This window comes from Danio rerio, chromosome 18 (assembly GCF_049306965.1).
Source record: "Danio rerio strain Tuebingen ecotype United States chromosome 18, GRCz12tu, whole genome shotgun sequence".
Lineage (NCBI taxonomy): Eukaryota > Metazoa > Chordata > Actinopteri > Cypriniformes > Danionidae > Danio > Danio rerio.
This window is the reverse complement of record NC_133193.1, coordinates 2,005,001-2,021,215: the sequence shown is the minus strand read 5'-3', so window position 1 is coordinate 2,021,215 and position 16,215 is coordinate 2,005,001. Positions and strand designations below refer to the sequence as shown.

Sequence of the window (16,215 nt, the reverse complement as noted above, 5' to 3'; positions counted from 1 at the left end):
TTTGAAAAAATCTGCTCTCTCTTAAACAGAAATTGGGGAAAATAAACTGTGAGGCTAAAAATTCAGGGGGACTAATAATTCTGACCTCAACTGTAAGTCTAATCTTTATTTATTTATTTAGTAATGTTTTATTATTGAGCACAGTTACCTGAAATTGTATTTGTCTCATAAATGTTTGCAGTGAATGTAGCCTTTGCTGCTGACATGCCGTTATGTAATAGTTGCATATACATTAAATACATAAGCATAAGTCTAATCCACATACTGACAAAGAAAATAAAAGCAGTACCCAGATTTCAGCTTGGATCTATTCATTTTGAATGGCCATGTAATGAGCGTAATAATGTGGAGCGCGCCTGTTATTATCATAAAATAAAACCCCTCTGGCGTCTCTCCGCTATCCTGCTGGGCTTTATTTTGTGATAATGATGCCCTGACTGTACATTTTCCCTGACATATGACATTTGTTATCGGCATGGGTGGTTTAACAGGAGTGAACGTGTGAGGCGTTTGTGCTTTAATGTGCAGAGACGTGAATCTGAGCCCTGACCTTTGCCCACGAACTGTACGAACGCCACAATCACTGTTAATCTTTACACTCCCAATCAGTAATAAAGCACTCTGGATTTCTTATAGATGAGTGTAAGGATTGTTTAGTAGAACTGTTAGTTTTAAAGGACTTTTTAGTGTGATGTTTTAGGGTTGCACAATATATTGTTTCAGAATTCAGATGCTGATGCAGTGATATCGATGCTGAAATGATATATTGCGCAACCCTAAAAGCATCTTATTAAAAAGTCTTTTAAAAGTCCAATCACTGTTAATCTTTACACTCCCAATCAGTGATAAAGCACTCTGGGTTTCTTACAGATGAGTGTAAGCATTGTAAAATAGAGCTGTAATCAGGGGTGGGTGCAGGGCCGGAGTGGGACTCCTTTTCACCCCTGGAGTTTCAAGAATGGCCCACTTCAGTTTAGGCATGGGTCGGGATAAGATTCTGACGATATTATAACCTTGGATAAAAATATCATGGCATCACTGTGTTTTAATTACTGCTCTAAAATGTTTTCTTTTTAAATGTCTGGGTAAAAAAATATAATTTTTTTTCCCCTTTGAACACAATATGTTTTATTTTTAGAAACGTTTATAATATTTTAGAGCTGTAAACATGTCAGGCTGAATAATTCAAATGAATCATTGACTTCTGCTGACTTCATTGGAATCAAAAACACTGATTTCTTTACAGTTTAAAACGGCGTCTTTGTATATCTTTTCTGCTGGAGATTAGAGCTGTGAACCTACACTAGTCTCACGGTTCGGTTGCGATTATCATGCCATCGATTCGGTTCAATTCGATATTTCGGTGCATCGACGATGCTTTCCATACACAGTTTTATATTTTCTTCACAGCAGCATTTCTTGTATTAAAATGTATGAATATATTTATATTTATATACTATTTGTAATACAATTTTGTCGTTTAATACAAACAGTCAGATATACAAACTGTAACTTTAAACAAAACGAGCATTTAGCAAATAATATAAACAAATATAAACATCCAGCTCAATTTCTGATCCTTGTCTAGTTCTCTTACACCTCTTTGATTGGTCACACCCTCATCAAAAACGGTTGCTATTGGCTCTTGCGCGCTGCGCTCTTCAGATAAGTGACACTGATAAGCGGCAGGCGGCAGCGGCGATCTCACAGCTGATGTATGATAGACACGGTGGAGAAAACTCTGCAGACACGCGCTCACTTCTGTATCCAAACGTAATGCTGTAAAACAGCCGAGAGGAGAAGAAAAGCCACCCCAGCAGGTCAAATGGGCCACTGGGTGTGTGTGTGTGTGTGTGTGTGTGTGTTTGTGAGAGAGAGAGAGACAGAGCGAAAGCGAGAACGAGAGAGAGAAAGAGAGAAATGGAGTAGGCTACTTTCATTCTCTCGATCTCAGTGAAATAGGGGCTATTGTTGTATATGTCAGTGAAAGACTGATCCAGCAAACACACACAGTGAAATTGTGCACAGTTTATGAGTTTTAAGTAGTTAAAGCGCTGTAAATATTCGCGATCGCCTCCCTTGCGACAGAGCGCATATAAGGTAAATGACTTCAGTAATAACCGGTTATGATTATTACTGAACCGATACCGAATTGTCCGCGTCTACATCGCGATGCACAGAAGAAACGATTAATTTTGACACCCCTACTGGAGATACTGTTGTCCTAAAAACTAAACAAAAAAAATGTAAATATAAAATCCTATATAACCCACTGGTCCTACACCACCCAACCCGCTCTGAGCTGGGATCAAATCAGTGACATTCCGCATGGGAGTCGATAGCTCTACCAAGGAGACTAAAGACCATTGCCTCTAGCGTGTGCGCTAGAGCACCTTTAGAGGTCAGAGGAGGGAGGTTTACTTACACAGCACTTACTAGCTGGCCTCCGTTACACTCTCCCCCCCAAAACCTCACTCCCACCCGGGTCACGGCACCAATATAACCCCGCCGGTCCTACACCATCCAACCTGCTCCGAGCTGGTATCGAACTGGCGACCTCTTGCATGGGAGTCGGGTGCTCTACCAAGGAGGCTAAAGACCATGGCCTCTAGCGTCTGTCACTAGAGCACCTTTAGAGGTCAGAGGACTGAGGTTTTACCTGCACAGCACCTACTAGCTGGCCTCCGTTACACATACCTTGAAATGGTATAGCAGAAAATTTTGGCGGTTTTAAAGCCTTGACTTTTCCAAACTGCAGTATATACCTTGAAAACTGTTATCGTCCCATGTAGAGATCTGCGCGGGACTAAATTTTTAATCCCGCTCCTGCCAGGTTTTAGCCTGGACCTGACCGCTCCCACTTATATTCAGCATTTGTTGTCCCACTGCCTGACCCACCCCATTTTCTACCCGCCGCGCCCGTTACCGCTAACGAGTGGGGGGAGAACAAAACCGAAAACCACCCAGCTGTACAGAGTCCAGACATCCAATTAGCTGTCTTATAAACATACACGCACACACATAAGTACCAAGCACACACACACACAGACAACAAAAAGCTCGCTCACACACTTAGACAGCACAAAGCTCTCTCTCTCATTCGCACACACACACACACACACACACACACACGTCTGATTTGCACACATGCACATGCACACACAAACAAGCTAAACGCAGCATCAAGCTGTCTCATTCACACACATACATACCCGTGCTCGATCGCTCGGGAGTTGGGAGCGATATTTTTGGACCGCCCGCACCCGTCCAAAATTAAACCAGTTACCGCTTTATTTGGAAAATTATTCCCGCACCGTAGAAATCTGGTCGGGTCCTGCATCTCCTGTAGTGCTAAAGGGAAGGGGTGAATAGCCCTTGGAGCAAATATTTTTTTCAGGACCACACTCGAAACCGAGGGGTAAGAAAATTTCCCAGAATTGAGTGGAGGAACTTTGTAGGCTAATCGGCTCCCAACATAAAACTGGTTCCCTCGAAAAATTCCTTTAGGATTTTTCTTTAGGCTTTTCGAAGATTGCAAATAATAAGCTCTGTGTTCAAACACTGTTCAATACACTTACACGTTTTGTCCAGCCGGATAATCCTCACACGAAAATACAACTTTGAGCACTTTTGGATCTTGAATGCAAAAAGCTAACAGGCTATAGACGAATACCATGTTTATAAATATTCAGGATGGGACAGAAAAAAACAGGAGCACTAGCATTTATCATGAGGGAATGACATCCGATGTGGTAGAGAGTTTGTTGTTGTATTCGAGATAAAATATATTGATTTTATATATATATATATATATATATATATATATATATATATATATATATATATATATATATATATGTATGTATATTATTTACATAATGCTTTCAGCGTATTATAACAGCTCGTCACCCAGTGATAAGCACAGTTATTCTGCAAAATTAACGTTAAAGTGAGCATCGTTCGTCTGACAGGTCCATTTGCAATAGCGCTCTCCCAATGGATATTGGATTAGACGAAATGACCAAGCATCCAGCCTTAAATATACAATCTCAAGATGTGCGATGTTGAGTTGGGACTATGATTTGTGCAGTCACAGTTTTAATAATTAATTATTCAATAAAGACCATGCAGTGTTATTTTATAATTAATTATTCGGTTTCTGTACCTGAATACTGTTTGACTCCATAAAGCATTGTTGATTTTATTTTTCTTTGTTCTGTTGTATTTATTTGTAATTTTAACTAAATATGTAAAATTGACTCACTGAAGCATGTATTACACAAACTAACGTTACCACAAAAGTTAATTGTCAATGTATAATTCCCATCCTGAATTTATGTATCATCCGAGAATAATGAGAAATGGACCAAATGTGGAGGCTTTGAAACGCATCTGTCATATGAAACATTGATTCTTTCGTGGCCCTCTTTCGGCTCTTGACAGATGTGGTTTCTATGAGCTGGGAAATGCAGCATAAAGGTATTTTTGTTCACACAGAATAACGGGAACAGATTTTGCCTGTGATCATAATGTTTTTCAGCTGTTTCTGGCACGGAGCTTCTTCCCTGTTATCATGTGATGGATCCAGCTCTTGCGTAACAGCTGTGTTTCAGCCACAGAGCTTTTTCAGCAGATTTCTGATCGAGAATGTGCGTGTGCTCCTTGGTAGATAAAAATGAACGCTGATTATATTTAGGGCTGCATGATACTTTAAAATCTGAGATTGCGCAATGTAGTTTTTCTGCAATGCATATTGCAATGTGAATACATTTTTCATCAACATTTCATAATTATTTTTTTAATATATTCTTATTCTGGAGAAGATCTTGTTTATTTATTTAATTTGGCTGTAATAATAATAAAATATGTAAAAAAAAATTTAAAGGACAATATTATTCTAAGCCCCCTTAAAAATCTAATAATGTATTATTCTAATAATAATAATAGTATTTAAATAAGTTGTCTAGTGTGTGCTGCATTCAGCTGTTTTTCTTTCTGCAAGCTTCATGTTTGATTTAAGTGCAAGTAAATATTGGCAGCTCAGTTCAATGTTTTGTTTAATAGTTTAGTTTTGTGGTAATCGTGCAAAAAGTTGGATAAAGTACATCCCGCCGGCTGATATAAAACTCTTTAGTCAACAGCTGCTGATAAAATTCGTCAGGCTTTATTCTAGAGGTGTAACGGATCTCAAATCTCATGGTTTGGATCACATTATGGTTTTTTTAGTCTCGGGTCGGACCATTTTTCAGATCAGCCAAAAGGGAAGGAGACAAATGTAATTTGCTTTCCACTTATTACAAAAGCAGCACTGCAAGATACTTTTGGTCTTTAAAGTGTGATTTTATTCAAATAAAATGAAGAATTAATCTGCTAAATAAGGTAAAAAACTACTGTGAAAAACTCACTACTACTGTTGCTGATAATGTTAGAAATTTAACATTAAAAATAATGTGGGTTGTACAAATGATAGTCTCATCTTCAATAAATGATTCAGTTATTCACTAGTGAAACCTCTTGTTTCAATGCTAGATGATCATTTTTGAAGAACTATTCAGTGGCGTATTTTTGATGGCTGGTTGTCGCCACCTTTTGGTTAAATAATGTAATTGCTGCCTACAACTTTCATTTTTGAGCATCAAGTTAAATGCATATGATGGTGATTTTAATCTTTACCACAAACATCAGTGGTTTTATCTAAGCTATAAACTGTTATCCCAATATTTCTGTGTTATTTGACTGTAACTTTTTAACTAACTCAAAAGACTAAAGACTGACTCTCTTTCCTCGTTTTTGCATTTTTAAAACAGAGATTTGAATGCAGCGATTGGAAGGATTATTAAACATATGCAAATCACCATCATTTATAACGTATGTAGCGTGGGTGTTGAGATCCCGATCTTTTAATGAATAATCGTGCAGCTTACACTGAATGCATTGTTGCAGGGTAAACAAGTAGTGACAGAAAACACCTTTAATAACCTTAGAAACCCACCACATCCCTAATAACCTAAACCCCCACAACTTCTTCCATCATTATATTTTACAGGAAAGCCTAAACGCTTTCATACATGTGATTTGAAAGACATGAGAGGCGATCTCTCTGCAATCCAAAATTATGATTAATCTACCAGCAAAAAAAATGTAACATATATATAATATAAATATAAATCTGTCAAGCTTCATTCTGTCCTGATTTATTATCCCTCTTTTATAAAATGCATTGTTTTAATAATGTTTTAATGTGTGTCTTCAACAGGAAGGCAGTGTATTGGCTGGGAAATGACACCCTGAGGGTGTCAGCGGCTCTGTTTGCGCTGAACCGCGAGCGTCTGTGTGTGGGTCTGAAAGCGCTGCCGGATCTTCAGGCTGGATCTGTGGTGGTTCTGCAGGGAGGAGAACAGAAGCAGAGATACTGCACCGACACCGACGAGACCTTCAGACAGGTCTGTAACACACTGCAGCTTTCATCACATCTCAAGATTACTGGGAAAGCCAGATCACTGGGTTGTTGTTAGAAGGGATACAGCTACGGATGGAGGTTAACGAGAATTATTTACATTATTTTATTTAAATTATTTTTCTTTGAATGCAATGCAGGCTCATACCTTATTTTATTTTATGTTATTTTTTATTTTATTTAATTAAAAAAATTAAATTAATTTAATTAATTTATTTTATTTTATTAAAATTGTATATAAAACACAGAGAATGCTGGCTTAAGGATATTATATTTATTATATTATATTATATTATATTATATTATATTATATTATATTATATTATATTATATTATATTATATTATATTATATTATATTATTAATTTTCCCAGCATTAAACTTAACTTAAAATGTTATGGACTATATATTATCTAGTACAATTGTTGATATATTTTCTTATGAAGTAAAAAAAGAACATTCAAATTATGTAATGATATATTTTTTCTTTTAATTTTAAAAAGTAGCATGCAAAAAAAGTTCAACAATGTTAAAAAAAATAATCATCAGCACATTTTAGATTGTGACCAGCTTAAATCATCATTAAAACTAAAAGTATTTGCATTTTTTTAAGTTAACTTCAAGTAATATTTAGAGATATTGTGACAAATAATGCAGTAACTAATCCAAGACATTAGAGAATTCCTTCACCCTAAAACACAGTTTTTATATATTATTTATTTATTTATTAGATAAATTAATAATGAGTATTTATTATTTATTTATAATTGTTTATTACCCATTAATTATTTTTTTATTGTTCATTTATATATCTATTTATTAGAATGTATTTTTTATTTTCTATTCATTTTAAATACATTTTAATAATAAATTAATATTTATTAATACAATTATTTATTCATTGTTTTTTATTTATTTGTTTATTTTTATTTTTAATTATTTTTTTCTGATTTATAAACCATTTAATCATTGTTTATTATATTTTTATTTATTAGAATTTATTTGTTACTTTCTATTTATTTTTGGATAAATATTTAATCATATATAAATATTTATTAACGCAACTATTTATCCATTGCTTATTATATATTTGTTTATTTGTGTTTTATTTATTAGGATTTATTTATTCATTTTTGTATTATGTGTATATTTTTTTTATTTAATAGGATTTCTTCATTATTGTCTATTTATTTTAAAAACTATATTTATTCAAAAATATTATATTTATGTTTTTTATTTCTTTATTTTGTTTTATTATTATTTTTTATATTTATTTCTTTATTTTTTATTTCTTTATTTAATAAAATATTGAATTAACACCTATGCAATGTTTGCATACTGTATAAATAAAACTAGAATGTTGGGTCTGCCATTGTTGTTTTACCTGACCATGCTAACCAGTCTAACTGTTATTTTAATTCATTTTATTGATTGATTTATTTTTATTTTATTTGTATTTTTATATTGCATTTTTTTTTTATAAAATAATGAAATAACACCTGTATGCAATGTTTGAATATACTATATATCAGTGGGCAATGATGCATCTGCAAGTATTGTTTAACCTGACCATGCTAACCAGCCTGACTACATGCACAGACAGCACATTTTCATGCATCATCTCTACAGCTAGCTAAAAAATAAAAAGAAACCCTGCATGCGTGCACAGTGAATTTATAAGTAACGTCTCGGTGACTCCACTTTTATTTCTAAATGATTATTGAGCATTCGTCTCTCCATTACACCCCTTCATAAGTGCTGCTCGTGTTTATGTTATGCTAAATGGTAATTTGTGTTGTCAAGAGGCGTTGGAGTTCAGACCCTTTATTTCCGCGCTCCGCTTGGGTGTCTGATAGAGCCCTGTAATTTACAGCATTTACATAAGTTGATTGAACATAATGAGCAGCGTGTTTCTCATTCATTAGCTGCAAAAAACGTTTGTTGTTTGGGAGAGTTTGCGTGACGGTGATGTTTTGAGTTTTGTTGTTGTTGTTGTGCTTGTTTACTACTCGAGGGCTTCCTGCTTTCAACTTAATTTAACTGTAAATAATTCATAACCATTAATTTACTCATCTAGTTTTTTATTTTGCATGCTTCTCAATTGACTAGCGTTACTAATTGTGCATGTGAGGTTGCATGCATGCTTTTACAGTTGAAGACTGAATTAATAGTCCTTCTGTATATTTCTGTTGAACACTTTTCTAAACATGATAGTCTTTAAAACTGATTTAATAACTTATTTTATCTTTGCCATGATGACAGCACATAATATTAGACTAGATATTCTTCAAGACACTGCTATACAGCTTAAAGTGGCATTTAAAAACTCAACTAGGTTAATTAGGGTAAAGTTAGGGTAATTGGGTAAGTCATTGTACAATTCAATTCTCCTTTATTTGTATAGCCCTTTTACAATGTAGATTGTATCAAAGCAGCTTCAGATAGAAGATCATAGTAAATTGAAACCGTGTAGCAGCGATCGTGTTAACCAAATATTCTCATCATTGACAGATTTTTTTTAGCAGTGACGGAAAAATCTGAAGGTGATCTGTCATTTTGACGGATTATGCGGAGGGTGATCTATTGTAATTTGTAGCTAACAGTAATTCCCACTCCTGTCCAGCAGATGGCGATTGTCCTTGTTTTGTCTCCTCTTTGTCACCGCTTAGTAGAGGTCTGCATTCCGAATTTCCGAATAAATTTCCGAATAAATCGCTGGAGCGGTCGGTAACGGGTTTAATTTGGGACGGGAGCGGGCTGTCTAGCAATATCGCGGATATTGCTATGCGAATGAGAGAGAGAGAGAGAGATATTGATTGATTGATTGATTGATTGATTGATTGATTTATTTATTTATTTATTTATTTATTTATTTATTTATTTATTTGCCTGTGTGTATGTTAGTGCGCAAATGAGAGAGAGAAAGAGCTTTCCCAGATAGCAAAATACACTCTGGCCAGTTCCGGCTAGATTGTCGCATGCCGGAGACTTACCACTCGGCCCGGCTCTAGCTGCTGGACTCCGGATGCTTGTGGACTCACTGCCTGATTCCGGCCCGAATTAATCAGTCCAGATGCGGCGGCCGTAGGCGAGCCGACGCTGCCGCATCCGCGCCGGAACCCAGTATTTATATACCTTTATATAAAACCTTTTGGTATTACCTTTTGGTATTGGTACTTGATACATGGTATTACAACCCTTTGAGTTGATATAACAGCAAACGCCTGTGTGTCTGCTTGTGTGTGTGTGTTAGTGCGCGCGTATGAGAGAGAGAGAGCTTTGTCTGTGTGTGTGTGTGTTTATACAGACAGCTTGGGTGTCTGGACTGATTAGCTGAGTGATTTTCGGTTTTGTTCTGCCCCGCTCTTTAGCGGGATCGGGCGCAGCGGGCAGAAAACGGGGCGGGTCGGGCTGCGGGACAACAAATTCTTTATATAAGCGGGAGCGGTCGGGTTCGGGCTAAAACCTGGCGGGTGCAGGCGGGAGCGGAATTCAAAATTTAGTCCTGCGCAGATCTCTACCGCTTAGTACAGTTGCAAAAATGTGCCGCAGCACACATTACTCTCGAGCTGATTCTGGCTTGGATGCGGCAGCGTCGGCTCGCTTATGGCCGCCGCATTTGGCCCGATTGACTCGGGCCGGAATCGGGCAGTAAGTCCACAGGCACCTGAGTATGGCAGCGAAGTCGGGCCTAGGAGTAAGTCTCCGGCAGGCGAGAATCTAGTCGGAACTGGCCATAGTGTATTTTGCTATCTAGGGTGCGTTCGAGTGTGTTGTGAGCACTACCGGACTCAGAAGGGTGCAGCCGCGCCCCTGGTGCACAAGGAGCGCATGCTGTAGTATTTTTATCCGGTGAAACGAGTGCTTGCAGGATCGGGAAATCCCACATTCAGAGAATCCAGCAAACTTAGTTCTGATCACAGTCTTAGGAGAAATGTTTCCTAACAACAAAACGCTGGCTGAAGTGGCGCTGGTAATTCCGGTCTTTGGTCACAAGAAGTCAACTTTCCGAGGCAAAGACACAGAGTTTAATGATAATTGCCTCTGCATCTGTCTCCCTTGATGCGTTTGATTTCGCATAGGCAAGCACCCAGTTCAGGTCAACGCGGGAGGAAGATACGAGTCAAGGCAGATAAGAGTTCATTTTTTTGTTTTGTTCATTTTATTAATTTGTCAAAAGAAATAAATGAATAATTTAGCCTATATGCTCGTCATGCAAGTTCATTATTAAAATATGAGTGAAAAAAGCGATCAGAAAGTCTGCAAACGATCAATAATAAGTTATGATGGACATTTTACAACCCTCTCCGTCAAAATGACGGACAATGAGAAAGTCTAACGCGACCTCTGCCGTGCAGTTTTCGTTCAGTTTTCAGAGTTTAAGTTCAGTTCAGTTCAGTGTGGTTTAATAACCAATACTAATAGTCCAAACACTAAAGAGCAAATCCATCGATGCGCAGCTCTACAGATCCTGAACCATGCAAGCTAGTGGCGACAGCAGCGAGTAAAAAACTTCACCAATTGGCGAAAGTGAAGAATTAAAAAAACTCGAGAGAAACCAAGCTCAGTTGGGCACGACCATTTCTCCTCTGGCCAAACGTCTTGTAGAGAGCTGCAGTCTAGGTGCCGAAGGCTGGAGAATGCTGGACGTCATCTGAGACTCGTCTGTCCCTGGAGTCTCACAGCAATCAGTCTCATGCTCTCCACTCCTCCATGACCACCACAGCAGCTGCTCAGGATACGGCCTGGTCCAGGATTATGGACACCTTGGGATCATCTCATCGCTGGTCTTGAATTGAATCAGTGGCGCTGCATAGTCTCTGAGGGCCTCGAGATGAGTTTCCCTTGGTGGAAATAGAGAATAAAGATAATAATTAGCGTAGCTGCTGTTCATAGTGTATATAAACGAGATGCAGAAACTTGTGTGGAGCACATTCACGTATCACACCGCTAAGTGATGCACTGAGTGTATGCTTTACTAAACAGATAGGTCTTTAATCTAGTTTTGAACTGAGAGAGTGTGTCAGAGCTTCGGACATTACCAGGAAGGCTATTCCAGGGTTTAGGAGCCATAAATGAGAAGGCTCGACCTCCTTTACTTGACTTTGCTATTCTATGTACTACCAGAAGCCCTGAGTTTTGAGATCTTAAAGAGCGAGTTGGATTGTAGTGAGACAGAAGGTTGGTTAGATAAACGAGAGCTAGATTATTTAGAGCTTTATAGGTGAGAAGTAATATTTTTAATTCAATACGAAACTGAACAGGCAGCCAGTGTAAGGAGGATAACATTGGGGTGATATGATCATATTTTCTAGACCTGGTTAGAACTCTGGCTGCTGCATTTTGTAATAATTGAAGTTTGTTAATAGAGGATGCTGGGCAGCCAGCAAATAGAGCATTACAGAAATCCAGCATAGAAGTCATCAAAGCATGGACTAACTTTTCTGCATCTGAGATGGACAGCATACTTCGTAATTTAGCGATATTTCTCAGATGAAAGAAGGCAGTTTTTGTGACATGGGATATATGATTTTCAAAAGTTAAATTGCTCTCTAATATGACACCCAGATCTTTTATAGTAGAGCTAACGCTAACTTTGTATCCCTCTAATTGCAGATTGAGCTGCGAGATCTGCTGTGTACAAGATTTAGGCCCAATAAGTAATAATTCTGTTTTGTCAGAGTTTAAGAAAAGGAAATTGTTGGTCATCCAGTCTTTAACATCTTTATAAACATTTAGTTAGCTTAGACAGATCAGACGTCTCATCAGGTCAATATATAATTGAGTATCATCTGCATAGCAGTGAAAGCTGATCCCATGTCTTCTAATAATATCCCCCAGGGGTAGCATGTATATTGTAAACAGCAAAGGGCCTAAAACTAATCCTTTAGGCACCCCATACTTTACTGGGCTGACTTGTGAAAGCTGTCCATTAATATTCACAAACTAGTAACGGTCAGCTAAGTATGACAGTATAACAATGGTTTGTTCTGTAGACAATCCATAACTGATATTGCTTAAGGGGACTAATAATATTGACCTTAAAATTGAATAAAAAAAAATTAAGAACTGCTTTTATTCTAGCCAAAATAAAAACAAATACGATTTTCTCCAGAAGAAAAAATATTATAGGAAATACTGTGAAAAGTTTCTGAATCTGTTCAACATCATTTGGGAAATATTGGAGAGAATAAATAAATAATCGTGACTTTAACTGTATATTATTGCTCTATTACACAATCAGGAAAATGTGGACTCCAATGCACTGAAGATGGTAAACTCTAACTAGTCCTCCTCTGTGGATTAGATAGCGCTGCTGTTATCTGATCAGAGCAAACGGCACACAAGATGGACTAAAAATAGACTGCTTTATATTCGTGACTGTGAAGTTGAATTCATTTGGTCACGACTCAAAGAGTGTTGAATTTGAAGATACATTTAGTGAAATGCAATTCATTGTAATTCAGAACGGTCCCATTACAGAGGGTTTTGCATTATGCATTTGCTTTTTTCTGTTAGAAATGCAATGCATGAAGTGCAATGCAATGCATGAAGTCTGCTAATTTAAAGTTGCTTTCTACTTTTCTACTGTTAGTAGCTTTCTAATTTAGTTGTCTAATAAATCTGAATTAATATTCACTAAACATTTTACCTTTACATCATCGTCATCATTATCATTATTATTATTATCATCATCATCATCATTATTAATATTATTAATCTTGTTACTATTATTATCATACTTATTATTATCAACATCACCATCATCCTCATTATTATTAATATTATTATCATCATCATCACCATCATCATCATCATCATCATCATCATTATTATTATTATTATTATTATTATTATTATTATTATCATTATATTATTATTATTATTAGGAATATTATGATTATTATTATTATTATTATCATAATTATTATTATCATCATAATCATCATAATTATTATTATCATTATATTATTATTATTATTAGGAATATTATGATTATGATTATTATTATTATGATTATTATCATAATTATTATTATCATCATTATTATTATTATTATTATTATTATTATCATCATCATCAGTTGGCTGTTTTATAGCACTCATAAAGTATGATCTTATTCTATTTCTCTATACCCGATATCTCAACCCAATTACTATGCCCATCTCTCTTTCAGAGATTTATTGATGAAAACTCTGACTTTGATATTATGTTAATTATATTTGACATTATATTAATTAAGCAAATATATTTTTAAATGTTTTTAAATATATTTTAAATGTATCTTGGAAAATATTATAATGTCTAAACGTGTTTTTACAGAATAGACATTTGCTTATTATTTATTATTGTTTTATTTATTTTATGTTATTTATTTATTTTAAAAATTTAAATTTATTTTATTTATTTAATTATAATTTTTTATATATATTTAATTTCATTCATTTTTATTTATTTATTATTTTTTATGTTTTTGGTGTTTTAAAAAATGTTTTAAATGTTACAATTAAGTTTATTTTCGTTTTCTTTATTTAAATATTTTTAAAATTATATATTTGTTTTATTTTATTTATTCATTCTTTGTTTATTTAATTAGCTTTTTTTTTTAAATATGAAAATTTTTAAATGTGTATTTACTGAACATACATTTGCTTATATATTATTGTTTTATTATTTTCGTCATTTTACTTATTTATTTCAACATTTAATTCTTGTTTATTCAATTAATTATTATAAATTTTTATTATATTTTTATTTAATTTTTAATTTTATTTTTTGTGTGTTTTTTGTGCATTTTGAAATACATTTTAAGATGTGTATACATACTTCTGATAGAAAGGAAAAACCTCTGCTATTAAGGCGATACCTTATTAAAAGTTTATTAGTCAAACTTATTGCTGTCATTTAGGATAGTTTGTGATTTGATTTTGGAATTTATTTACCAATATTTCATTGATTTAAGAACTAGTTTTAGTTAGACAAATGCTTTTTAAAGTAATCTAAGTTTATGACAGTATTATTATTATTATTATTATTATTATTATTATTATTAATTTTTTATTTCTTGTCTTAAATTTGTGAATCAATCTTTGTTTGTTGTTTTCAATAAAACCGCCTGCTAAATGAATTATAATATTATTTATAATATTATAATATATAATATATATATCGGTTAAATTTTATTTATTTATTTATTTTATTTGCCCAAATAACTATCATACCCTGCATCTTTAAAATAAAAGCCATTAACATGTAATTTAGTCTAGCAATTGTGTATGTCATCAAAAAAAAATGTTGTGCATAGTTGGATAAATAAAAATGAGACGACATACCAAAATACACAATTAAAAGATGACTGTTTGACCTCAAAATTCTTAAATATTATCTGAAATCTTTTTATATTTTGCAGCTGTCCTTTAAACAACACATTTTTAGAATAGTAGGACCACTTTGATATTTTGAGCTAGACTTATTAAAATAAATATGTATTTTTACATATCTACATTACCCAGCATTGCTCCTTGGGCTTCAATGATGAAAATGCATTGTCTGCAGTGTGTTGCATGATAAATTGCATTGTGGGGAATTTCGCAGACCAGCAGTGCATGAAATAAGTGTTGTGTTCATATAGTCGCTTAGAGCCTAAAAGCTCGATAACCACATCAACTCAGCAACTTTCATGAGGCAAAGCATATCTCCAGTTTGAGTCAGCTGTGACATTATTAATGACTACAAATACACTCTATATTGCATGAATACAGTCCATTGAGTCATGTTATACATATACAGGTAAAGAACAAAACCAAATTAATATAAAATCTGCTGTTTCTCTTGATTTAATTATTTTTGGGGTTAAATAATAAGTTAGTATTCTTGAAATTTAACGGTTTATTCCACTACATTGTTTTTTCATGATTCATGACCAAACATTTGTTTATATGCAAATTATTAATAAAACGTAACGTAATATTGTGTTCAACACAATCATGATTTTCTTGATTTAAACACACTGGAGAAAATACTGTACAATTGACTACAGTATGTTGAATGAAATAAAAGTTTGTATTAACATGCAAAAGGTATAGCGCTTTTTACAGTAATCTGCTGTAATTATGCTACCTGCATTAATTTTACAATATTTTACAGAATTTTTACAGTTAAATCCTGTACAGTGACACTAATGTAGTTTACTGTGAAAAATTACAGTAATATGTTGTGAAAATCTGGCATTTTTATTTACAGTGTAGAATATGTTTTGGTGTTGCATGAAATAAAAAGGCATGTTTTTTTGTTTTCAACACAATAATGATTTCTTGAAGTTAAACAGATGTTGGTGTCTAAACCTCTCCATTCTTTCTGCTTTTTATGCAAAAATAAAAAATTAACAATTTATTTTGTTTCATTTTTTAAACAACTGATTACATTTCTTTAATTTGGGAAATATTTTTATTGCATAAAATAAAAAAAGACATGTTTTTTTAAAACAATATCAATGTTTTACCTTTGAAAAAATCAATATTTGGTGGAATAACCCTGATTTCCAAAGCTGCAAATTACACATTTTTATATCAAATGTGGAATATTCTAAATAGAGATAATATTATAAATATTCTTGCTCCTTGAATGCAATAAAAACAAATATGAAGATTTTACTCAAACCCCTAACAAATCCAGAGAAACCGAGAATCACTAGTGCCTCTTCAATTTTTCCTGTAGAGTCTGTGTATGTAAATGAGGCTCTTGAAAGGGTTGAGTTTA

The 16,215-nt window shown here is 34.3% G+C and overlaps 1 protein-coding gene across 1 annotated transcript in view; it reads left to right on the top strand.

Annotated features, from left to right (window-relative positions):
* The window catches only part of pepd (peptidase D), a 100,009-nt gene that overhangs the window by 2,292 nt on the left and 81,502 nt on the right, over positions 1-16,215 (top strand). The window contains 1 exon segment of the mRNA NM_198912.1: positions 6,257-6,443. Coding sequence (NP_944594.1) covers positions 6,257-6,443 — 187 coding nt within the window.